We start from the raw sequence: 25,933 nt of genomic DNA, 5'->3' as shown, positions 1-25,933 counted from the left end.
TCTGGCTCTATACAGATGAATAAAATGCCTTGTTGAATAGGCTGATGCCAATCATTTTTTATTTTAATATTTTGTCTTCTGATTACTCTTGTGAATCTTGACTAATAATACTTTAAAAGATAACATGTTAAAGGATCTTGGCATTTCATGTATTAATACTTTGTTTTCATTTATTTAAATTTTTAATCTCATTCAGCAATGTATTATATTTTTCGTCGTATAAGTCTTTTGGTTAGATTTATTCCTGGGTGTTTTTTTCCTTAAATGTTATTATAGATAAGAACCCCCTAATTTCCCTTTCAGATTTCTCATTTTTGATGTATGGAAACACAATTGATTTTATTAAATACCTCTATTTGCTCTAAACCTTTTCTTATTTTTGCCAATTCTTATGTAATTCTCATATATGATTATATTTCTGTGTCGAGAGATGATTTAACTTCCTCTTTTCTTATCTGGATACCTTTTATATCTTTCTTATATTATTTCTCTGATTAGGACTTCTAATATAGTATTGAATAAAAGTGTTCACAGTGGGCACTCTTGTCTTGTTCCTAATTCAAAGAATAAATTACTCAATTGTTCTCCATTTTGACTGTTGGCTTTTCGTATAAGCCTTGAATCGTTGAGGGAGGAGTGAGTCCCCTTATCTTCCTGCCATCTTTGAGGTTTTCATTAAGAAAGAGTACTGAAGATATGCTTTCTCTGTATTCATAGTATGAGCATGCTGTTCTCTGTTCTATTGATGTGATACATCACACTGATTGACCTAATGTAGAATTATCACTGCATTCTTGGACTAAATCCCATAGATTCATAGTGCATTGCTCCTTTAATATGCTGTTGGATTTTGTTTGCTAGTATTTTGCTGACGAAATTTGTATTTATAAAAGATAATTGGTCTGTAGTTCTCATGTGGTGTCTAATTTTGTTATCAGGGTTATGTTTGCTTCGTAGAATGAGTTAGGTAGTAGTCCTTATCTGTTCAGAGTGTAAATATTATTGATGTAAATTCTTCTTTAAGTGTTTTATAGAATTCCCGATTGAAGCCACCTTGTTCAGAACTTTATTTTGGGGGGAGATTTTTGTTGCTGATGTGATATCTTCACTTACTAGGGTTTTATTGATCTTTCTTTTTGTTTAGATTGATTGTTGCTTCTAAAAATTTATCTATTTCATCTAGGTTATCCATTTGTTGCAATATAGTTCATAATGATCTGTATTTCTGTTGGGTCATTTTAATACCCTCTCTTTCATTTGTTCTTTGGGTATTTGCATATTGTCTCTTATTTGCATCTTTCTCACCTTTTTGTTGTTAGCTTATCTAAAATTTTGTCAGTGTTTTTTTTTAATCATTTTATTGGGGCTCATACAACTCTTAACACAATCCATACATAACATCAATTGTGTAAAGCACATTTGTACATTTATTGCCCTCATCATTCTCAAAGCATTTGCTCTCCACCTAAGCCCCTGGCATCAGCTCCTCATTTCCCCCCCTCCCTTCCTGTTCCCCTCTCTCTCATGAACCCTTGATAATTTATAAATTATTATTTTGTCATATCTTGCCCTGTCTGACGTCTCCCTTCACCTACTTCTCTGTTGTCTGGCCCCCAAAGAGGAGATTATATGTGGAGTCTTGTAATCAGGTCCCCCTTTTCACCACCCTCCCTCACCTTCCCAGTATCACCACTCTCACCACTGGTCCTGAAGGGATCATCTGTCCTGGATTCCCTGTGTTTCCAGTTCCTATCTGTACCAGTGTATATCCTCTGGTCTAGCCAGATCTGTAAGGTAGAATTGGGACCATGATAGTGGGGGATGAGGAAGCATTTAGGAACTAGAGGAAAGTTGTCTGTTTCATCATTGTTATACCGTACCCTGACTCCTCCCCGCAATCTTTCTGTAAGGGGATGTCCAGTTGCTTACAGATGGGATTTGGGTTTCTACTACGTACTCCCCCTCATTCACAATAATATGATTTTTTTGTTCTTTGATACCTGATCCCTTCAGCACCTTGTGATCTCACAGGCTGGTATACTTCTTCCATGTGGGCTTTTTCACTTCTGAGCTAGCTGGATGGTTACTTGTTTACCTTCAAGCCTCTAAGACCCCAGACACTATATCTTTTGATAGCCGGGTACCATCAGGCTTTCTTCACCACATTTGCTTTTGCACCCATTTATCTTCGGCGATCGTATCGGGGAAGTGAGCACACAATGATATTTTTTGTTCCTTGATGCCTAATAACTGATCCCTTAAGGACCTCATGATCACATAGGCTGGTATGCTTCTTCCATGAGGGCTTTGTTGCTTCTTAGCTAGATGGCCACTTGTTTACCTTCAAGTCTTTAAGACCCTAAATGCTATATCTTTTGATGGGCGGGCTCCATCAGCTTTCATCACATTTGCTTATGCACCCATTTGTCTTCAGCAATTGTGTTGGGAAGGTAAGCATCATGGAATGCCAGTTTAATAGAAGAAAGTATTCATGCATTGAGGGAGAACTTGAGTAGAGGCCCAATGTCCATCTGCTACTTTAATACTAAACCTATAAATACATGCACATAGATCTATTTCCCCATCCTCTTATATAAATATATTTACATATGTTCATGCCTTTATTTAGACCTCTATAAATGCCCTTTGCCTCCTATCTCTTTCCTCTATTTGCTTTTACGTTCCTCTTGACCCACTATCATGCTCAGCCTTCATTTGGGTTTCAGTAATTCCTCTTCGTTACATTTATCATGCCCTACCAGGTTTCCTACACCCGCCTCACAACCAATTTGGATCACTTGTTATTCCCTTGTCCCTGGGTTTATTAGCACCACTTCCTTTCCCCCCACTTTCCCCTCTCCTATGTCCCCCTGGAACCGTTGGTCCCATTGTTTTCTCCTCAGGTTATTCATCTAGCCTATCATAATTAGACAGACCTGCGGAGATAATAACATGCAGAAAAACAAGACAGAGCAAAACCAAGCAACAAAAGAAAACAAAACAACAAAAAGTTAATGACAACAAACTAAACAACAACAATAAAAAAGAAAAGCCTGTAGCTAGTTAAAGGATTGTTTGTTGGCCTTTAGGAGTGTTTTTCCGGTCAAATCTGAATGGGGTGCCAAACCCTGGTCCCAAAGTCTATTTTTTGTATTCCCTGGGGAATTTGTTGCTCTGTTCCCCTTGCTGTTCTGTTGCACGCCCTTACTGTTTGCCTCAGTATGGTGGGATTAGATTGGGTGCAATTCCTACACTGTGTCCCCAGTGTTGTCTCTTGTAGGGCTCTGAGTCAGTGAGGGATGTCTTGTCTCATAGTGGGGCTGACCCTGTGTTCCTCTGTGTGCACTTTCTATTCTGAGCCAGGATATTGTCAAGGTTTGTGCCAGGATGTGCTCCACTCTCTCTTCCTCCCCCTTCATTTCCTCCCATGTGCTCTGATCAGAAATGGCCCTGTCCTTGAGCTGCAGCTTCAGTGCTGTCCTCAAATAAATTCTTCTGGGAAGAGAGGCAGGTGTCCACGTAGTTGGGATTGGAGCTAGCCCTTCAGACCTCACCACTGGTTCCCTGTAGCTTCTCTTTTATTGTTTTCTTGACCCACTGGTACTTTAAGAGTATTTAATTTTCATATGATTGTGTATTTTCTAGTATTTTACTGTAATTACTGCTATTATTCCCGCTATTGATTTGTAACTTCACTCCCTTGTGGTCAGATAAATTGTATGATTTTGGTCTTTTTTTAAATTGACCAAGACTGACTTTGTGGCCTAACATGTCCTGGAGCATGGTAGATATGCTCCTGGGAGGGGCTGTTGTTAGGCCGTGGGCAGTGGTTGGTTTATGAGAGTCATTCAGATTCGCTGTTCCCTTGTTGATCTTCTTGCTCATTGTTCTGTCCAAGTTTCAAAGTAGTATATTGAATTCTCCAACTATTCTTTCAATTATATCAATATCTGCTGTACATGGGTGATCTGCTGTTGGTTGCATATATGTTTTAAGATTGTTAAAGCTTCTTAATGTATTTACCATCTTATCACTGTAATGCCCATTTTTATCTGTAAACAGATTTTGTCTCAAAGTCTTACTTGTCTAATATTAAGATTGCCAGCCACCTCTCATTTGGTTATTATTTGTATGGAACATTTTATGTGCATAATTATAAAATGTTGTGAGGCTCTAGAATTTACCTGCAATTTTAAAAAACTAGTTTATCTCTAATTACAGTGTTCACAATAAGACTTCAGGCCAGAGTGATGACTTCCAACAGGTAAGAAAATAATACCAAGGTTCTGAAGTACTAAAAGCCCTTAATTAGGGAAATAGTAATATTACTAGTGGAATTTTCATTTTATATTAGTGTACAGCATTTGGCAAGTTTTCTTTTTCTTATCTGCAAAGTAGCTCAATATTTTTTAATCCTCTGTTAATTGTGTTCTTTGAGATTATGTTAATGGAGGTGGTGCTCTTTAAAACATTTTCTGTCTTTACAAATTCTGGAAAGTAAATAAAAAAAATTATGTACAGTTGAACTGCTAACTCCTAGGTAAAATTCAAGTTTTCCTTACATTCTTTGCTCATTATGTTGAAAGCATTGCATTCAGTACTGTTTTTGTTGGTGAAGGGGTGTGTTCTGTAGGCAAAGTAGATGACTTTTGTAATTTGTGTCCAAGGCTTGGGGTGCGCGATCCAGCCCACTTGTGGTGCCTTCCTCTCCCTGTGCGCCCGTGCTGGTGGAGATAGAGAGTCTTCCAAGGCCTTCTGCAGCAGACCAACACGACCGGAGATGGTTTGTTAATCCCTAAACCAAAACCGAGTTCTTTAAATATGATTGAAAGCAAATTGTTCGTATTTGTGAGCTTAAAAGAAATACTGAGCCTCTTAAAAGAATTGGGGGGAAAGGAAGTGGGAATGAAGGATGAAACTGTAGGTTTGTCTAAATGAAGGATAGCAGATAGCAGACTGTTCTCCCTATTTGGAGTAGTATGGTTGTGGTGTTTATTTTTCTGTTAAAAATTTTCATTGGCTATATAAGGGAAATACATTTTTATATGTTAATTAGTACCTTGGTACTAATTATTGGATGTGCCTTTCATTAAAGACCGAAATATGATGCAAAGTGGCAAACATGATTATAGTCCAGTCAAAACTTAAATTAATCTGTTTTGAGGGATTAAATATAATGGTTTAATGACAAGATATTTAGTTTTCTAGCATCTTTTAGACTAATAGTAAGTTTACAAATATGAATATTTTGTGTTTTATTGGTGTTAATTGCTTGGTTTTTTACATTCCTAAGTAAACTTATGTGCCTTGGGAAGGGGAACATCCTTGGAAATTATTAGATTGAATTTGGAATATCATCTGTTTTCAAGTTTTATGTCTATTTATGAGATAGATGTTAATAATTCTTAGGCTGTCTCTCATGTTCTTTCTTTCTTTAGTGCCTGAAAACGAAAGCATTTCTCTGATGATCTCAAGGTTCTGATTCGCTTTCTGTTCACTTGTTCTTCTTTCTGGTGGTGGGTCAGCAGTGGGTGGTGATTGTTTTCAGTCTTTGCTGTGCCGTTTTCATTCACTCTAGTTTTGGCTTCACTAACTTCAAGGTGCTTGCTTGGCTCTTGATGAGTAACTATAACTGGTGGACATATTTTATTTCACTTGCAAATAACTTGACATTGGTTTCTAAGATGAGAGAGAGAGAGTGTGTGTGTGTGTGTGTGTTTCCCCTCCCTTGCCCCTTCCCGCTTGGAGTGCAGTGAGGGTATCTTGTGTGTGCTTGTAGTCAAGTCACACATGTAAAGTGTAAATGATGAGGCTTCTAAATGTCAAATGTAAGCCTCTTTTTTTAAACTAGTAAAGACAGTTTTTATTAGTTTGTAACTCACAGCACAGCTTCAGTAAGCAATTGTTTCCCCTCAATGCTGGCACTGAATCCCATTGGCAGGGAAAAATAGTACTCAGACTTCAACTGTAAAAGAATTACCTTAATATATGTTTGTCTTAATAATGGAATGAAATCTAACTAGCTTACATTTTGTATTATAACATTAAGCCTTTTTATTTAAAAATCTTTTCCAATTTTTAAAATACACGTTGAAATCTGCATAATTTGATTTATTAGTCACTTCTCTGTTCCTTTGATGCCACCTTTAGAAAGTATGTTGGATCTGCTTGAATTTCAAGGGAAAGAGAGAGAAAAAATTGGAGATGTGTGTCCTTCTTTCTTTATGTGCTGTGCTGAAACTTCCCTGGCTGAAAAGATGGAGCAAAACAGTGCTGTTTGACACCTACAGAGCTTGAGCGTGTGCCGGCTGGGCATGGACCTGGATGTAGAGCTGCTATGTCTTGGGGCTCATGGATTTCCAAGCCTTTGTTTGTAAAGCATTCTGCACTTCATATGTACATGCTTTGTTCTTCACGCATACTTCTAAAAGACTATTAAACAGTCCTCCTTTAGAAAGTGATCGTTTCATAAAATTTAGGAAGACCCCGTAGGTTTTAAAACATGGGGCTGATTAAAGAGCCACTGTATTTTTAGCAAATGACTTTTGCATCTAACTTTCAACCCTGCAGCACAGGTTTCTCTGTCCTGCAGGGGGCTGTCAGTTTGCTTTGGTTTGGAGTTTAACTGATTTAACGGACACCACTGTAGAAGGGAGTGTCCTAGCTGGTGTCTTTTAAATGACACTAGTATTTGAGTCAGGATATCAGTACTTAGAATAATATCTGGTATCTAAAGGATCACCTAGCTGAGAAAGTGAGAAAAACAAAACTGAATAATATTTTGAACTTGTTATAGAGCAGAAAAAAGATCCTAATTTTTCTAAAGTTTTAGAGACCCTAAATTGAAGATTTTAATGTTATTACTAGACCTGATCAACAAATTGAATTTTATTTTCAGGAAAGATGGTGATTTATTGTAAAACTAGGCTTTTAGATTTGCTCTGAAATACCTTTTCAGTTTCAGATTCATCTCGTTATTTGTTTAGTTAGAAAGATTTGTCTTTAAAATAATTTATTTAGAGGAATTTAAAAATTCCATTCCATCTGTTACCTCTCTTACCATGTCACAAAGCCTCGATTGGCAGGTGCTGTTTCTGTTGGAGGACTGCTCTGTGCTAGCACCTGTGCACGTGGGCTGTCTGCAGCACTCACCACACATCTCCGCTGCGCGCGCCAAGCCACTTCCTGGTGGAGGCTCATCATCTCACCGCCGCTTCTGTATCTGTGGAGTTTCCTTTTACGATCCTACGAAACTTGATTATACAAAAAACAATAATTCTCCAGTGTGAATATTGATTACATGGCCTCTGAGTAGATTTTTTTTAATGCCTTTTCAGAATTTTACTTCCTGGGCCTCAGTTTCATGATTTTATTTAGTTTGGAGAATATTTTTTCACAATAACTGTTTCCAAATGTGCCTTGTAAAGAATTCTTTCTCATATTTGAATTAAATAGATTTTGACTATTTTTTTCTTTCCATTAGAATCTTAAATAGCTTTTCTGTTTTTCATTTTAGTAACATGAGGGACAGATACAATCTCTCACCTTCTGTGAAATTTCCCCTTTAGTTAATTCACCTAACAGATTCTAGTTACTGAAATGTATTTCCATATTGATGTTTTTCCCTTTGTTATTCTGGAATGTTGTCACTGCATGGACTAGCTGTAAATAACAACTCACAGCATGGGTGCATGCTGATCATTGTCCCTTTTTTCTCTATTACCTCGTACTCAACCTTTTCTCCTGTTCCTGGTTACTAACTCTGCTCCTCCCACTCCCCACACATCCAGGCTCTCTGATGCCAGTGACTGCTGTCAACGTGGTGGAAACCAGTGGAACACAAGGGCCACGTCCCCACCCCAGGCTGCATATAGAAACTACACTGCCTTTGTCCATGAGCACAATGTGAAGAACACAGGAGTCCATCATGATGCTCACTTCCCTGGCCATTCAGCCATGACCGAGATATGAGTGTTACGCCTCTTAGGCTCTGGGACTCTTTCTGTCATGCAAGATGATGGTGTCCGTTTTCTAGTGTTTATAGGGTATTGATCACATTAGGAAAATTTGGGAGACGGTATTTTATGCTCACTAGTTAGGTAGTTATGTTTGTAATTTATTCATCTCTGAGAGGGAAAAGGGTCTAAAAATGCTATATTCCATATAATGACAAATAATTTTTATGTTGAGAATAATCTGTATATCATTGTTGTGTTGGAAAAGCTTTTCACGATTTCAACATGCTTCACGCATTACTCAGAAGCTGCCTCAGGAGAAAGTTTGTGCTTGTGAATAAGCTACCCATTGTCACCCTCACACAACGCCACGCTAAATAGATGGACAAGCAAAGAATCTAACACACTAAAGGATAAAAGCATGCTCAAGGAAGTCTGTCCAGGTGTTGCGCATCGCCTTTTGTACCATTTTTATAAAACTCTTACACCTTCTTCACCTAAGTGCCTAAGGTTTTGTAATATTAATTTAATTTCTAAAACCTTCACTTTTTAATAAATGTAATTATTGTAAATTGCCCTAACGCCTAAAACATCACATTAATGATGTGATGTAGAGAGAGGTAATTGTTGAATGTTTGTTCAAATTGGAAAATGTATTTACTCTTTCCTTTTCCCTTTACTCTTTCATCTCATGGACCTGGTTTTCACAGCCTCATAATTTGGCCTTAAACAACCTTTAAAATAAAATTTTAAAGCCATCTCGTCTAATTTTCAAATATACTTACTGGGTATGCCTTCCTATTTTTGTATGAACTTCTGAGCTCTTTGGTTTGATTTATACAGCAAAGTAATGAGAAAATTACAGCTGAGGTATAATGGGAAGCATTTCTAATATGTAGGTTTTTCAAATTAAAAAATTAAATTTCAAAAATTAAATTTTTTTTCCAGTTTTAGACTATATGTTTATGTGAGGATAATTTATTTTTGGTGTTTTCATGATACGTCAGTAATTAAGTCATAAGTAACCCATTTAACTTCTTATACTCACCTCAGTGGCCAGTCTTCTAAAAATCTCTCTGCTAGACAAAAAAGTTTTAAGAAAATTGGAAACTGCGTTGGTGAGAAAAAGACCAAGAAGTTGTGTCGGGAATTTTTTCCTGTCACAACAATGTGTGCCTGCTCATGCTTGCGGGTAACCAGGGCTGTGCTTTGAGAATTTCCTTGGAAATCTTACCCTATCCAACCTGTAGCCATGATCTTGCCGCTAAAGACTTTTTTCTGAACATTGAAAAGGGGCACAATTTGAGTCCTTCGGGAATGCCAAACTGCTGCTTTGCCATGGTCTACCTAGAAGCTTGCAGAATTCTTCAAGGAGACGTCAGAGACATGAACATACAAGCTCTCAGAAATGTGTAGACCCAGGTTGGGTTTGCATCAAAAACAACCAATAACTTTATGTATTTGTTTAATAAAGCTTCTTAAGGTTTTGTAGCAATGCTTCTTTCGACTTAACCTGTGTCTGCAATTGTGATAAATGCAACATACATTTGTCATTTTAAACCATGTAATTTGATGACATTGATTATACTGACTGTATTGTGCAATTGTCACCTTTATTTCAAAAAGCACTTTTATCACACCAAAGCTGCATCATTGTGCAGATTAAGCACTGACCGCCCATTCCCCTCTCCCATGCCGGCCTCCAGTATTCCATAATATGCCGCTTTTGCTGTTGGGCGGCCGGCCCTAGATCCATCATCCAGGTGGAATCTCCAGTACAGCTTCCAGTGCAGTAATGAGTCGCACAGGTCAAAGTGGCATGGTTGTCTTCTTCCTGATTTAGGGAAAGCTCGGGTCTTTAACCATTGAATGACACTGGCTGAGGCTTCTCCCTAAGTGTGCCTTATCTTCTTGAGGAAGTTCCTTTCTGCCTCTAGGGTTCTGAGTGGTTTTATCTGGAAAGGGTGTCATTTTGTCTGGTTCTTGTCTATTCTTGATAAGAATTTTATTTCACCATTAGATCTACCTTACTGTCAGAATTGTTCAGAGGCCTTGCATGTGAGATGTTTGCTGTTAGCAGAGGAGTAGACCATGGAGCTACTTCGTAGGGGGGGAAGCACCTCTTTCTCCCTCTGCTTTTTCTCATGTGTCAAATATGGTTTGTTAGACAATTTGCACATACTGTACAATATGTGAATTTAGTTACAATGTTTTCCCTCAGCTGCTTTTTTTTGCAGCCTAAAAAGTTTGTCCTCTGTTCTCTAAGTTAAATTTTACTTTAGCTATATGAAATTAGTGTGGCGATTGGGTTATTTACACATAACTTGGTGCTGTGTGTAAATAAAAGGCACTTGCAGTCTGTATCATGTAACAGCATTATAATATAAATGTGTTAATGAGGTTTCATTTCTTTCCTCTTCTTGTTGCCAGTTGAATTCTACTTTACTGCTCTTTGGGTTGTTGGGGATGGGTGCATACTAACCTTAAAATCAGTGATAAGAAGAGAAACATTGTAAAGTAATTGGTGAAAGGAAATAAGAATTCTTGGTCTCTGAATGATTCCCTTTTCTTATGTACTGCGATAGACAAAGGTGTGTCTGTTCTCTTAAGGGAATTGTTCTTAAAATTGTTTATTATTAGATAATTACCTACGTTTCTATGCTGTGAACAGAGCATAGAAACAGCAAAGCACGGCTTCACTTGCAGTTGCTGGTGCTTGAGTGGACTTCTATTTGATCTCTGCCAGCTGGCCAACAATTTGTTTCTTTTGGCATGAAGAAGAGATGACTGACTCAGAACAGCATTTTCCAAGGAGCTTGACTGTAGACTCCCTTAGTAATGTGATAAACCGATACTTCCTCCAAAACAAGCTCAGCAGCTTCTTTGTTATGGAAGACATCTTGTTTTCTTTTTAACTTTTTTTTAAGAAAATGAGATATTTTAGTGTATGTTTAAAATTTGCAAGAAGTCACAGATTCCTTAAAAACCTGTTTTACACAACTGATCATTGCTTTTTAATAAATTAAAAATACTTTAAATGATTAGGAATGGAATCAAAAGGATGAAAGCTAAGAGAAACACAATAGGGAAGGAATCGCTGGCTTGATTTGTCTTGTACTCGTGAGAAGAGTATAAAGTCCTAGCAGATTTGTAGCCAGCATCCTAGAGTAATACTGCTATAGGACTATGTTTATATCCAGCTAAGCTTCAAGAAGTGCTTAAATGTGAACTTAGTTTGGGTAGAAGACCTATATTTAAAAAGTTACATTAAGTCTTTCAAGGGCAGAATCTGCAAAACTCTTGGAAGTCTCAAATGATCTAGGCAGTTTGAGTATGCTAGACCATGCCGAAGGAGCCTGCTGATGCTGGCAGGTAAGTGTTGCGCTGCTTACCACAAAGTTGGTTCCAACCCACTGGCCACGCCACAGGAGAAAGGTGAGACTTTCTGCTCCCGTGAAGATTCATATCCTCATTGGGGCCTGTTTGGGGTCACTGTGAGATGGAAGAATATGAACATGAAGAAGAGGGTGGCATCAGGATTGAAGGAAGACTATTATTAACCATCTTTGAGGTACAGATGACACAACCTTGCTTGCTGAAATTAGGAGGACCTGAAGCACTTGTTGCCGAAGATCAAGGATTGCAGCCTTCATTGTAGATGATGACTCAATGTGGAGAAGATGAAAATGGCCGCAGAAACTGGACCGATAAGATGACATCATGGTTAATGGAGAAGAGATGAAAGTTGTCAAGAATTTTGTCTTGAAGTCGGATCCACACTCAGTGTTCACGAAGGCAGCAGTCAAGAGATCAAAAGATGAGCTGCAGTAGGTAAATCTGCTGCACAAGACCTCTTTGGAGTGTTGAAAAGCAAAGATCGTTCTTTGGGGACTAAGGTGCGCCTGGCCCAAGCCATGGTCTTCTCCCCTGCATCAGATGCATTTGGAAGTTGGACATGAATAAGGATAACCCAAGAAGAATAGATGCATTTGAACTGTGGTGCTGATGGAGAAAGTACCATGGAGTGCCAAAGGGACAAACGTCATCTTGAAAGAAGTACAGCCAGAGTGCTCCTTAGAGGCAAGGACGGTGAAACTTCATCTTACATACTTTGACTATGTTGTCAGGAGAGACCAGTCCCTGGAAAAGCTTTGTAAAGTGGAGGGTCTACAAAAGAGGAAGGCTCTCAAGGTGATGGATTGGCACTGTGACTGTAACAGTGGTCTCAGGCATAAGAACAATGTTGAGGATGGCGCAGGAGAGGGCAGTGTTTCATTCTGTTGTGCATAAGGTTGTTAGGGGTCAGAACCAACTCTAAGGCACCTACTAACAGCAACATCATGAGATGAACTCTGTTCACTGTCAGTGGGTGGATTTCAAGTAGGCTGTGCAGGCTATTACGGATCACATTGGAGCAATAGCAGCCAAGAGTTTTTAAGTAGATGGGAGAACTTTCTGGTCTGTGCTATTGAGTATATTGGATGTCTGAATGTCAGCCTGCAGAATCTGGATTTGATTAAGTGGCCCGTGGTGATTGCAGCTTTTAAAACTAGAGTTTAATATTCTTGTGTTGATAAGAGTCTTTTGAACACTGTGCCTACTTGATTTCTCTCCCTTAACCACAATTATTCATGACTAATCCTTCATACGCCCTCAAATGTCTTGACCTTTCTCCTGTGGAACACATAAGGTGAAATCCTAGATTTATTTCTAGTTAAATCCAGCTGTTGAATGTGCACTTGGTTAATGTGAAATCAAGCTGAATGGTCTTAGTTAAGATTTTGACCCCTAGGCTATGAATAGCCTTGCCAATGGAATTCCAGAATTGATCATTGGTCATTGTCCTCCTGTGGAACCTACTTATACAAGGATCAACCGGAACTTGTTGGAACAGAACAAGAAAAGCCTCATGGCTTAAGATCAGGGAAGTTGTACCTCAGGATTTGTCCTGTCAATATACATATTCAGTCTGTATGCTAAGCATGTAATCAGAGAAGGTGGACTTTATGAAGAACGTGGCATCGGGATTGGAGGAAGGCTTCTTAACAACCTGTGATAGGGAGATGACAATGTTTCTTCCTGAAAATTAGCTGAGCTTGAAGCACTGTCCTGCCTGACAGTATGGACTATGGATTACAACTCAATGTAAGGAAAACAAAGATCCTCACAACTGAGCCAATAGGTAGCATGATAAATAGAGGAATGATTGAAATTGTCAAGGGTTTCATCTTGCTGGGATTCACCATCAATGCTCATGGATGCAGCAATCAAGAAATCAAAGTATTCATTGCATTTAGTAACTCTGCACAAGGGCCTTGAACAAGTTGAAAAGCAAGGTTGTGTTACGTTGAGAAGGACTAAGACGCTCCTGACCCACGCCATTGATATTTTCAGTCACTTGAAATGTTTATGAAAGTTGGGCCAGAGAAGAACCAATGCATTTGAATTATGATGCTGGCAAGGACCACAAGAGAGAATGAACATCTTGGAAGAGTACAACCAGAATGCTTCTTAGAAGCAAGGATGGCCAGACTTTGTCTCACTCACTTTGGACACATTAATAAAGAAAGACTACGCCTGAGGAAGGACATTGGGCTTGGTGACGTAGAGGGGTACTGGAAAAAGAGAAGACCCTCGACAAGGTGAGCTGACAGTGGCTACAACGAAGGGCTCAAACCTGACAATTGTGAAGATGGTACAGGACCTGACATTGTTTCCTTTGCTTGTATAGTCACTGAGTTGGAACCAATTTAACTACACTTAATAACCAGGCGAGAATGCTGCATTAAATCTCTTATTGTCTAATCTTGTTTCTGTCCTTGCCCTGCCCAACTGTATTTTTCTTTCTATCACAACCTCCTCAAAATTCTCACTCAGCTTGCTTCCTAGTTCATTGAAAGAAAAAAAAGGCACTTAGAGAAGTCCCTGTGTATACCTTCACCATCTTAGCAATTTATTTCTCTTATTCCAGCACGTACACCGCTTTAGATGAAGTAAGTACCCATGCTTTTTATTGAAAACACACCTCCACTTGTCTCCTAGATCTCCACAGCCGTCCTTTGAGCAATACTGCCTGTGGTCTCTAGTACCCGTTTCCCCCCAACTGGCCAAGTCCCAATCTTAAAAAAAAAACATCCTAATAGTGAAAAAGGAACCCTCTTGAGTTTTCTCATGTTGGCCATTCCCCCATTGCTTCGCTTTTAGCAAAACTCTGAAAAGTTAAGGACTTTATTTTACTTGGCTCCACAATCAATACCATGGAAACAGCCTTGAAATCAAAGGATGTGTTGCACTGGGCAAATCAAGTGCGCCGGATTCCAGCCATGATCCTTCTGTGGTCGAGTTTCAAAAGACGTTGCATGTTGAAATTCAGTTCTCTTACCAGGTATATAATTGCAAAAGAAAATATGCAAGTCTGTAATAATGTTTTACCTCAGAATTTTCCATTTTAGCTTAATACACATTTTGTTTAGAGTGAAGTGTTAGGTCTTTTGGGGGTGCATTCAAGTGTACTATTTCCTTGTTGATCTCTTTTTCTATTTTTGATGCTGCCAACTTATGCACTGTCTTTCTCTGATGTTTCTGCCGATGTACTTTGTGATTCGTGTGTGTGTGTGTGTGTGTGTGTGTATAAGAACATCCGCTGTTAACGAGTCAATTCTGAGTCCTAGTGGCTGGGTTCTCAGGTGTCCATTTTTATGAGCGCAGAGGGCTGTGTCTTTTTCCCGTGGTCGGCGAATTGGAGCCATTTGCCTTATCACGCAGCACAGTGTTTGCCCTGAGGTGCACCAGGACTCCTCCTTATGTATACACACATGATATAGGTGTTGCATTTTGGTGAGTTTATGCTTTGTCATGTTAAAGTACCTTCATCTGTAGGAATCTTCCCTTAGGGCCTATTTTGCCTGGTAATGGTATAGACATATTCCCACCAGGTAAAATAATAACGTGGCTTGCCTTTTCCTCTCCAAACCTATTTATGTGTTTGGGTATTAAATGTGTCTTGAGTACAGCATGTCGTTCGATCACGTTTTTTATGATCTGTTTTATCAATCTGTCTTTTAATTAATTAGTCCCTTTAGTCATAGACTTAATATAAATACTGATGAGGAAAGACATGCCATTTCGATTTTTTAAAGACAGTATCATTCTTCCTCAATTATTACATTACTTTCTCTTTTTTGCATGTTACCTTTCACTATGTGATTTCAGTTTCATTTCTATTTTAACTTTTTTTTTAGTGGCTGCTGTGAAGATTATATTTAACGCATTAACTTGAAGCACTGTCCAGATTAATGCTAATTTAATTTCAACACTATATTAGAATTTTGCTTCCACTCAGCTTCCTGACTCTTTATGCCTCTATTATCATACAGAGTGCATGTTTATACAGTGTATCCCCACCCATATGGGATTTTAATTATTGCTTTATACAATTGTTGGTGTAGTACCCTGTCCTAATCATCACTTTCTGAGTACAGAGACAGGTGAGAATTTAGGGTCTTCTCGGCTTTGTGTGTGGACACTTCTGCATTATCAGAAGCACAGTACAGTGTTACATCAAAGTCTAGTGTGGATATCTCATTTCCCGTTTACCTTGCAAGTCGTTTTGGTCAGCTTATTGCTTACTCCTTTGTTGCTGCTTCGGGTATCTGTGGTGTTAAACAGTTGCCTCTTCCTGTTTTTGACCAATACCCTTAGGGAAGAGGCTTTTCCCACTGGATGAGCTCTGGGTCACTTCAGATCCCTGCAGTCCTTTAGAGAGGACCTTTCCACAAACTGGCCTGCACAGTCACTAATGGCAGCTCTCAGAGTTACTGCTCAGCTACTACTAAGCTCCTGGGTTGTTCGCTTTCACAGCTACCCCTTGAAATATATAGGGATGGGGCCATAAAGGGGACAAGTTCTGACATTCCAAGCTTGATGTTATTGCTGTTTTTCGTATAAGCCTTACTTGGGTTGTTGAAGAACCGTGGATAATTTCCAGAGTTTTGAAAACGTTAATTTTGAGAAATGCTGCCAGTGTTCTTGCTCATGTGAAGGAGAAACATCTCAGAGGTCATTTCTCAATTGTTCTTGATGACATCCCCCATCTTTTCTGATAACAAAATCATATTTCAGATTCTTAAAAATTGAACATAATGACATGTTACCAGGTTAGTAGAAGTTGCTATACTTCATGCATCTTGGCTTTAAAATCCAACTCATATATAATGGGTTTTGATCATATTGTCAAGTTGATTTCATAATTTTGACTTGGGATTTTATTGTGAAGCTGTTTTTAAGCTTCCTTGGATGCTGTTTGGTATGTCTATGTGGCAATAAGTGGAGCCCTGGTGATTACCCAATGGACTGCTAACCACAAGGTTAGCAGTTTGAAATCACCAGTCAATGTGGGGGAAAACGATGAAGCGTTCTTCTCTGAAGAATTAGTCTTAGAAACCCCCAGGGGAAGTTTGTCCTCTTGGGTCACTTTGTCCTGTTGAGTCACTGTGAGTCAAAACTAACTCGATGACAATGAGAGATGTGTCAGTGAGTTTCAGGGGGACTTTGTGACTTGTCCAAAAAACTGAAAGCATCCATTTTGGTTAAAACACACATAGCCATCCATCACCATCGAGTCGGTTCCAGTGCATTGCAACCGTACAGTTTCCAAAACTGTAAATATGTATTGCAGTTCATAGCCACCACTCTATCCCACAGAGCTACTGGTGGGTTTAAACCACCAACCTTACAGTTTCTACCACACAGTATCACCAGGGCTCCAGAAAACACGTAAGTCCTCATTTACAGAAACCTATACTAAAAGGAGCCCTAGTGGTGTAGTAGTTAGGCATTGGGCTGTGATCTGTATGGTCAGCGTTTGAAATCACCAACTGCCCCTCAGGACTTTTGACTCCATAAACAATTCCAGTCTTGGAAACATACTGGGACACTTGTACCCTATCCTGTAGAGTCACCACGAGGTCACAGCAACTACAACATTTAAATTCTCAGTGGATTTTTCATTTTATAATATAGAGTTAAATCATTAAAACTTTACCCCTCAGTTTAAATGAAAACATTTTCACACACATGACATTAAATATCAGGAAATTGAGCATAAAACTATCCAGATGATTTATGGTGACAAAAACTTACTATATCACCTCACTTAACCATTCATCTATTCTCATTTCTTTAAAATGTATCTTACTAGTTTTATTTCTTTGTACTAACAAAATGTTAGGTCATTTTTAAAAACTATAAGAATAAAACAGACCCTTAGAATTCCACTTACACCCTTCAGGATATCTTGCTTTCTAACCAACTTTTTTATATAATAAATACTAATTTACAATATTTTAAATGGTTCAGTAGTATACCTACTCCTTACTATTTCAGTTGCCTACAGATGGACTTTGGGTCTCCACTCTGCACTCCCCCTTATTCACAATGATATATTTTTTTATTCTGATCCCTCCGACACCTCGTGATTGCACAGGCTGGTGTGTTTCTTCCATGGGCTTTGTTGCTTCTGAGCTAGATGGCCGCTTGTTTATCTCTCCAGTAGTTTTAAAGTCCTCTATATTAATACTTCTAAAGTTGATGACACATTGTTCTGGTGTAGTGTTTCATATCTTTAGAAACATGCCCATTTAATTTATGTACATGTTACTTTTCCCAGTTTGAGACCATTTGAAACCAGTAAAACAAACAGTTATATCCTGAGCATGTTACCTTTGTTGAGTGGAGTTAGGTGATTCCATTCTGCTGCCCCAAACTAACTTAATTTTAAAGGCAGCAGTCCCCGTGACTAAAGCACTCGCAGGTTTGTCAGTGGTGCGACGACCTGGGAGAGAGACGGGCCATCAGGTTCATAAAAGTTGCAGCCTAGTTTTAATTTTGCGTCAAGTTTAGTTTGCCCTCTCCTCAGAAATTGCAGCGAGGGGCATGCAGAATGCGCCGTCTTTCATCCTTCACTTTCTTCTCTGTTCTTTCGGTCTTGCTGTCAGGGTTGAAGCAGAAGAGTGCAGTCATTTTGTAAAAGGAGCGAAAGTCTAATTTGAGAGATTCTGCTGTAATATTGCTATTTTCCGTGGCATATGTACACATACTAGCTTTTTGTGTTGTAATACATGTTTAAGGGACTTTTAAGAGTGTATCTCTTATAGACAATGTATTTCATGTTTCATCTCTGAAACCCTCTCACCTCTTATTCCTGACCCTGCTTGTGCCCACTTGGATTGTGGTGCATTTCTCTCCACTATGGCAATCACCAAAGGACAAATATTGTCAATCCCCATTGAATGGACTTAAAGTGGGGAGTTTGCTTTCTTTGCCAAAGGAAGCATTCTTTTTGGGGGAGGGGGCAGATTTCAAACCTACAAAAGCTGAAAGGACTGTTACTTGATTCACTATTTGCCCTTTTCTTAGATTTACCAACTATTACATTTTGCCACTTTTCCCTGACCTTTATTTTATTCACTGAATAGAGAATCATAAAGTAGACATTATTTTAATTCATTTCTAAATACTTTTATATATTCTTCAGAGAATCAAAGACATCCTTTTCCAATTTAAAGGTAATAAAATGATATCTAATTAGATACCTAATATCTAGTCCACATTTCAATGATTTCCTCCATGATCTAGGCCTCTAAACCTGATTTCCTCCATGATCTAGGCCTCTAGTCAAGCATTACAATTACTTTTTCATGTCTCGTTAATAATAAACAGGTCCCCTGACTGAAGGACACGCCTAGAGATCAAAAATCAGACCTTGATCTGTTTACAGATTTTTCTTTCTTTTAAAAAATTTTTTCTTTTATTTCTTCTATGGGTAATTGGTTTCCCTTTTTAGTGTCATAGCTGTGTTCTCACTCATCACCTATCTTGCAATGATTTGATTTTTGGTGCATATTATTATCTCTACAGATCTATCTAGATAAGATAGACTGGATGAATAGTCTGGAGGAGAAAACAGTGGGACCAATAGTTCCAAGGGGACATGGGAGAGGGGGAGGAGGGGGCAAGGAGGTGGTCCTGACCAACCCAGGGACAGGGGAGCAATAAGTGATCCAAAATCAGTAGCAAGGAAGGTGTGAGTGGCCTGGTAGGGATTCAGCAAGGGGGCAAGGTAACCAAGAGAAATTACTGAAACCCAAATGAAGGCTGAGCATGGTAGTGGGACAAGAGGAAAGTAAAAGGAAATAGATGAAAGAAATAGGTGACAAAGGGTATTCATAGAGGTCTAAAGACTGGAATGTACATATGTAAATATATTTATATGAGTGTGGGGAAACAGATCTATGTGTATATATTTATAGGTTTAGTATTAAGGCAGTAGATGGATATTGGGCCTCCACTGAAGCACTTACTCAATGCAAGAACACTTTGTTCTATTAAATTGGTATTCCAGGATGCACACTTTCCTGACATGATTGCTGAAGAAAAATGTGTGCATAAACAAATGTGAAGAAAACTGACGGTGCCTGGCTATCAAAAGATATAGCTTCTGGGGTCTTCAAGGCTTGAAGATAAACAAGAGGCCATCTAGCTGAGAAACATCAAAGCCCACACGGAAGAAGCACACGAGCTTGGCTGACCATGAGGTGTAGAAGAGACCAGTTATTAGACATCAAAGTGTTATAAACCATATCAGTTGGTGTCCACCTTACTGACACAACCACTGAAGACAAACGTGTACATAAGCAAATGTGGTGAAGAAAGCTAATGGTGCCCGGTTATCAAAAGATATAGCGTCTGGGGTCTTAAAAAGGCTTGAAGATAAACAAGCGGCCATCTAGCTCAGAAGCAACAAAGCCCACACGGATGAAGCACACCAGCCTGTGTGACCGTGAGCTTTCGAAGGGATCAGGTATCAAGCATCAAGGAACAAAAAATCATATCATTGAAAATGTGGGTGAGTGCAGAGTGGAGACTCAAAGCCCAGTGGTAGTCAACCAGACACCCCTTACTGAAGGGTTGTGGGGAGGAGATGAACCAGGCAGGGTATAGGTTAGCAACGGTGAAACATAACTTTCCTTTAGTTCTTAAATGCTTCCTCCCCCCCACTATCATGATCCCAATTCTAACTTACAAATCTGGCTAGACCAGAGGATGTCCATAGGCACAGATAGAAACTGGAAACACAGGGAATCCAGGACAGAGGACTCCTTCAGAACCAGTGGTGAGAGTGGCGATGCCTGGAGGGTGGAGAGAATGTGGGGTGGAAAGGGGGAACTGATTACAAGAATCTACGTACAGCCTCCTCCCTGGGGGATGGACAGCAGAGAAGAAGGTGGGGAAGATGTCAGACAGTGTAATATATGACAAAATAATATTATATGAATGATGAAGGGTTCATGAGGTAGGGGCCAGTGGGGATGGAGGGGGAAAATGAGCAGCAGATATTAAGGGCTCAAGTAGAAGGCAAATGTTTTGAGAATGATGATGGCAACAAATGTACATGTGTTCTTGACACAATGTATGTATGTATGGATTGTAATAAGAATTGTACGAGCCCCCAATAAAATGATTAATAAATAAAAAATAACAGATCCCAGACGATTTGCCAATCATGACATTAACTTCCCCCCCCCCCAAACCAGTTCAATTAATTACAAGTATACAACTTAATGACAGCAAGTACAATACTTGGTGGTTGTGCGAACCCTGTCTTCCTGCCCCTGGTAACCAATAATAGACTTTGTTCTTCGTACATTTGCATCAGTATGTGCCCTTTGGTGTGGCGTGTTTCACTCAGCATAATGTGTTCGACCTCCATCCATGTTATAGTTTGTATCAAGAATTCATTTCTCTTACTAATCTTCCATTGCATGTATGTCCCTCTGTTGATTGGCATTTCCACTTTCAGGCTGTTGTTGCAGTGAACATTGGTGTGCAGGTCTGTTTGAGTGTCCGATTTTAAAGTCCATTGGGTACATCCCTAGAAGTAGAATTGCTGCTTGCTGGTTCAACCCCAGCAGCGTGCTGCAGGAGCGTGATGCTCTCTGAGAGTCAGAGTTGACTTAATTAGTGGGATTGGTTGAGTTGGGTTGGATGGTAGCTCTAATTTTTTGAGTAACTGCCATACTGTGTTCCTCAGGGATTGTACTGTTTTGTATTCCCACCAGCAACCAAGGCTTCAATTTCCTCATATCCTTGCCAACATCGATTATTTTCTGTTTGCTTTTTTATCTTATCCTTAAAAAAGTAGGAATTAAATGATAGCCTATTATGGTTTCCATTTGTATCTCTTTGATGACTGTTGAGTCTGAATAGCAGTTTACGTGTTTGGTGCCCATTTGAAAGTCATATTTGATGAAATATCTATTCAAATCCTTTGTCCATTTTATGATTGGATTATATGTCTTTTAACTGTTGTTATATATATACACACAACAGTTTATATATATAAAAACCTAATATCTGAAGATATACTCCCACTGGGTAGCTTCTGGTTTGGGGGTGAAGTTTTGATGAATCAAATTAAAACTCATTTGTATCAGGGCCATTCCAACCCAGAGCCTCCCCAGGACACGGCAAAACTGTCTTAAAGAGTTTCCAAGCCTGGGAGTCTTTTCAGGAACCGCCTATTGGGGCTTTCCCCCACATTTGATGAACAAACATTTTTCATTTTTATAAATGTACCAATTATCTATTTTTGTTTTTTGCACTTTATTTTTTATCATTGAAGGTAATCCATTGTTAAAAGCTAGGCTTGATGGCATTGCTGTTACTTATAAGAATTTGACGGTTTTAGTTTGCACTTGTAAGATTTTTATCCATTAGAATGTTTTCTGTATGGTGTGAGGTGTGTCTCCTATTTCGTTCTTCTGTATGTGGATATCCAGTTTTTCCAATATCGCTCATTGAAGAGACACTTCTTTCCTTATCAAAGAGGCTTAGTTAGCACTGCTGTCAAAAATTCATTCACCTTGGATATGTAGGCTTATTTATGGACTCGATTTCATTCCACTGATCTGTGTGTTTGCTGTTATATCAGAACAGGGTATGTGTTTTTTTTAAATGCTATTTCATTGAATTTGGTCTTTAAAGGATATTTAATTGAATTTTTAATGACATTTCAAATGGAAGAGTAGGTCTCCATATGACAGTTTCCACATAAGTTGCTCAGTAACATTTATTTATTTTTCATTTAATTGTGTTTTGGGTGTAAATTTACGGTGTAAATTAGTTTTCAATTTACACACATTTTGTTTCATGGCATTAGTTGCAATCCCCTCACGGTATCTGCCCTTGTACATTTCTTCCTTGAGTTGCTGTTTCTATTCATATTTCTTTCCGATTCTTTCCTGCCCTCTTGGTTGGCTTTGTTTCTGAGAAAGTGCTTCTCCTCTGACGTTTGATGGTTAACTGTTCTGAGGAGTATATTATTCACAGGCATTCACTTTATAGGACCGCATATTGTTTGGCTGAAAGATGATGGGGCGCGGAGGTGATGTTCATTTATAGGTTCAAATGATTTCGAAGGGTCATGGTCTAGGGGTTCTACTTGTCTGTCACACCAGTAAGTCAGGTCTCTTAAGATTCCCTACACCCCCCCCCCTTTTTTTTGTACCATATTTTTTCAACCTTCTTAGGTGATCCTGATCAGAGTGGTGGGTGGTGGTAGCTGAGCACAGTGTAGTTCTTCTGGTCTTAGGGTAATGGAGGGTGAGGTTCATGTTATTCCTTTAACTTTGACTAATTGATTTTTTTTTTTACTCTTTGCTCTAGACAGAGAGAGATCATCTCTACTCACTAATGGCGCCAAACCTTGCCTTTGTGGACTGTGTTTTGCCAATTGACATTCAGTTCTAGTACTCCCTCTCCCTTCCACCTTTACTGTTTACTCCCGAAATCTTTTCTCACTCCCCACCCACCCTACATCCTCTACAAATCTTTACATCACCTAACTCTAAGCATCTACTGCTTGCTTCATAAACTGTTTTTCAGGGATACATAGTATTCCATTGTGTGTGTGTACCAGAGTTTCTTTATCCTTTGTTCTACTGCTGGGCATTTGGACTGCTTCCAGTTTTTGCTGTTGTGAGCTGTGCTGCTGAGAACATAGGAGAGGAGAGTACACCTCCACTCGTGTTGTGTCTCTTATTTCTTTAGGGATATGCCTGTTAGTGGTATTGCTGGATCATAGGGATTTCTATTTCTAGTTGCTGTAAGTATCACCATATTGTTTTCCACAGTGGCTGTATGTATTTACAAGTCCACCAGCAGCAGTGTTTTACAAGTTCCAATCTCTCTACATCCTCTCCAGCATCCGTTGTTTTCGGTTTAATTTTAATTTATTTTTTGTTTTTTTAATTTGGGCTAGCATTGTGGTAGCTCATTGTGGTTTTAAATTGCACCACCCTGATAGCTAGTGATCTTGAGCATTTTTTCATGTGTTTGCTAGCTATTTGTACTTCATTTTCCCAATGTCTTAATTGGGTTCCTTGTTATTTTCTTATTGAGCTGTTGTAGAGGTCTGAATATCTTGATAATTAGCCCTTTGTCTGATGTAAAAAATTTTTTTGGTTAAAAAAATGTTTCCCCAAAATATGTGAACTCGTTTTACTCTCCTGATGAAGTCTTTGGATGTGCATAAATGATGTCATTTCAGCATGTCCCAGTCATCTATCTTCTGTTGGTACCTCCTCCATTATGCTGGGTACTCTGCGTATGCCCTTCATTTTGTTTCAGCCTTTTCCTTGATGATTCTGAGAGCTTTGGGGTTTAGATTTAGGTCTTCAATCCATCTTGAGTTTTTTTTTTTGTGCATGGGGAAAGGCAGGGGTCTTGTTTCATTCTCCCGCATGTGGAAATCCAGTTTATTCAACACCATTTTGTTGAAGAGGTTGTCTTTTTCCCGTTGGATATTTCTAGGTCCTTTCTCAAAGATTAGTTGCCTGTAGGCTGATGCATGTATGTTTGAGGTTTTTGTTCTGATTCATTCATTGATCTATGTATCTCTTGTTGTACCAGTACCAGGCTGCTTTGACTACTGTGGCTGTGTAGTAGGTTTCCAGGTCCAGGTAGTACCAGGCCTCCTACTTTGTTCTTCTTTTTAAGAAGTTCTTAGCTTATTCTGTTGTCTTTTAACTGCCCATACGAAATTAGCATAGTAATTACTTTTTCTATTTCTGTACAGAATTTATTTGGGATTTGATTGGTATTGCTTAGTATCTGCAGATTGCTTTAGGTAGTATTGCCATTTTCACAATTATTACTGAGAGGTCAACACTGAGACACAGATGGAGATAGAATTGAGACAAAGAATGTGAGGTTATTAGGATAGGGAGAGCACCTGGGAGGGAAGGGAGAGCAGAGAAAAGGACTGGAACATCTTGAGCTCCAGGGCGGGTTCCGAGACCCAACGAGTTAGGTCAGGGCAATCGCAGCCTGTAGGTGAGGTGGTGGGAAGTACGTAGGGCTCCGGCTAAGGAGGTATAAGTTGACAACAGGAAGGGAGATTTTTTTTTTTGCTCGCAGCTGCAGGACCTTGAGTCAGGATGTGATCCCTGGGAAGTGCCTTTGTTGTTTGCCAACCTGCTCCCTGTAGTGCTGGAACAGGGACTGTACAAAGGGCCTGGGGAGATAAATTGCTTCCTGGGGTACTGGGGAAGGGGCTGCACAACCTTGATCTGGAGAGATAAGCTCCTTGGAATGTTGGGTCAGAAGTTGCATTCTTCAGTAGGTCATTTATCTTCCCAGGAGGCTGGAAATGGGGGCCTTGACGTTTTATCTTCGTGAGGAGATGGGAGCTATCTAGTCCAGACCTGGTCCAAACAATTACATCTGCCTATCCACGAGGATGGGCTATTCCATTTGTGGAGGTGCTTTTTAGTTTCTTGTAGTAGTGTTCTGTAGTTTTCTCTTTATAGTTCTTTTGTTTTTTTTTAGTTTTTATTTCTAAATATTTCATCTTTTGTGTGGTTATTGTGAATAGTATTGATTTCTGAATGTCTTTTTCATAGCTCTTGTCACTGCCATACAGAAATCTGACTGCTTTCTGGTTATTAACTTTGTAGCCTGCTACCTTGCCAAATTCCTCGGTTGTTTCCAGTAGGCTTTTTGTGGAGACTTTAGGGTTTACTATATATAGCAGTGGTTCTCACTTTCCTAGGGCCGGGACCCTTTAATACAGTTCCTCATGATGTGGTGACCCCCAACCATAAAATTATTTTCGGTGCTACTTCATCACTGTAATTTTGCTACTGTTATGAATTGGGCTACCCTTGTGAAAGGGGTTGAGAACCGCTGATACATTAGATTATATCATCTGCAAATAGTGAGTTTCACTTTTTCTTTGCCTATTTGTGTACACTTGATTTCTTTTCATTGTCTGATGGCTCTAGCTAAAAGTTCCAGCACAATGTTGAATAAGAGTGGTGATAGAGGACATTCTTGCCTGGTTCCTGTTTCAGTGGGAGTGTTTCTAGTTTTTCCACGTTGAGCATGATGTTGGCTGTTAGTTTCTCATATGTGGCTTTTATTATGTGGAGGAATTTCCCATCTTTCCCTATTTTACTGAGTGTTTTAAACATAATTGGATGTCGAATATTTTCAAATGCCTTTTCTGCATATATTAATATGATCGTAGGATTTTTATTTCTTGCCTTGTTTATGGTGGTGGATTACACTGATTGTTTTGTAACTATGTATCCCTGCATACCTGGAATGAATCCTTCATGGTCATGGTCAGTTCTCTTTTGATCTGCTGCTATATTCTATTGGGCAGGATTTTGTTGAGAATTTTCACATCTATGTTCATGAGAGATATTGGTCTATGATTTTCATTCTTTGAGGTTTTTTCCTTGATTTGGTTATCAGTGTTAAGCTGGCTTCATTGAATAAGTTTAGGACTTGTTTTCTTTTTCTGTGTTCTGGAAGAGTTTGTGTAGTATTCAGATCTTTGAATATTTGGTAGCACTCTCTTGTGAATCCACTTGGACTGGGCTTTTCTTGGTTGGAAGTTTCTTAGTGGCCTGCTG

The 25,933-nt window shown here is 39.1% G+C and overlaps 1 protein-coding gene across 1 annotated transcript in view; it reads left to right on the top strand.

Moving 5' to 3' along the window:
* Window positions 1-25,933, top strand: part of EPB41L5 (erythrocyte membrane protein band 4.1 like 5) — a 188,427-nt gene that overhangs the window by 80,104 nt on the left and 82,390 nt on the right. The window contains exons 15-16 of the mRNA XM_075530240.1: window positions 4,222-4,264; window positions 4,668-4,783. Of these exons, the coding sequence (XP_075386355.1) occupies window positions 4,222-4,264; window positions 4,668-4,783 (159 nt within the window). The remainder of the gene's footprint in view (window positions 1-4,221; window positions 4,265-4,667; window positions 4,784-25,933) is intronic.

This window comes from Tenrec ecaudatus, chromosome 13, assembly GCF_050624435.1.
Source record: "Tenrec ecaudatus isolate mTenEca1 chromosome 13, mTenEca1.hap1, whole genome shotgun sequence".
Classification (NCBI taxonomy): Eukaryota; Metazoa; Chordata; class Mammalia; order Afrosoricida; family Tenrecidae; genus Tenrec; species Tenrec ecaudatus.
Note: the sequence above shows the minus strand (reverse complement) of the source record. Positions and strands in the feature narration are given on the sequence as shown.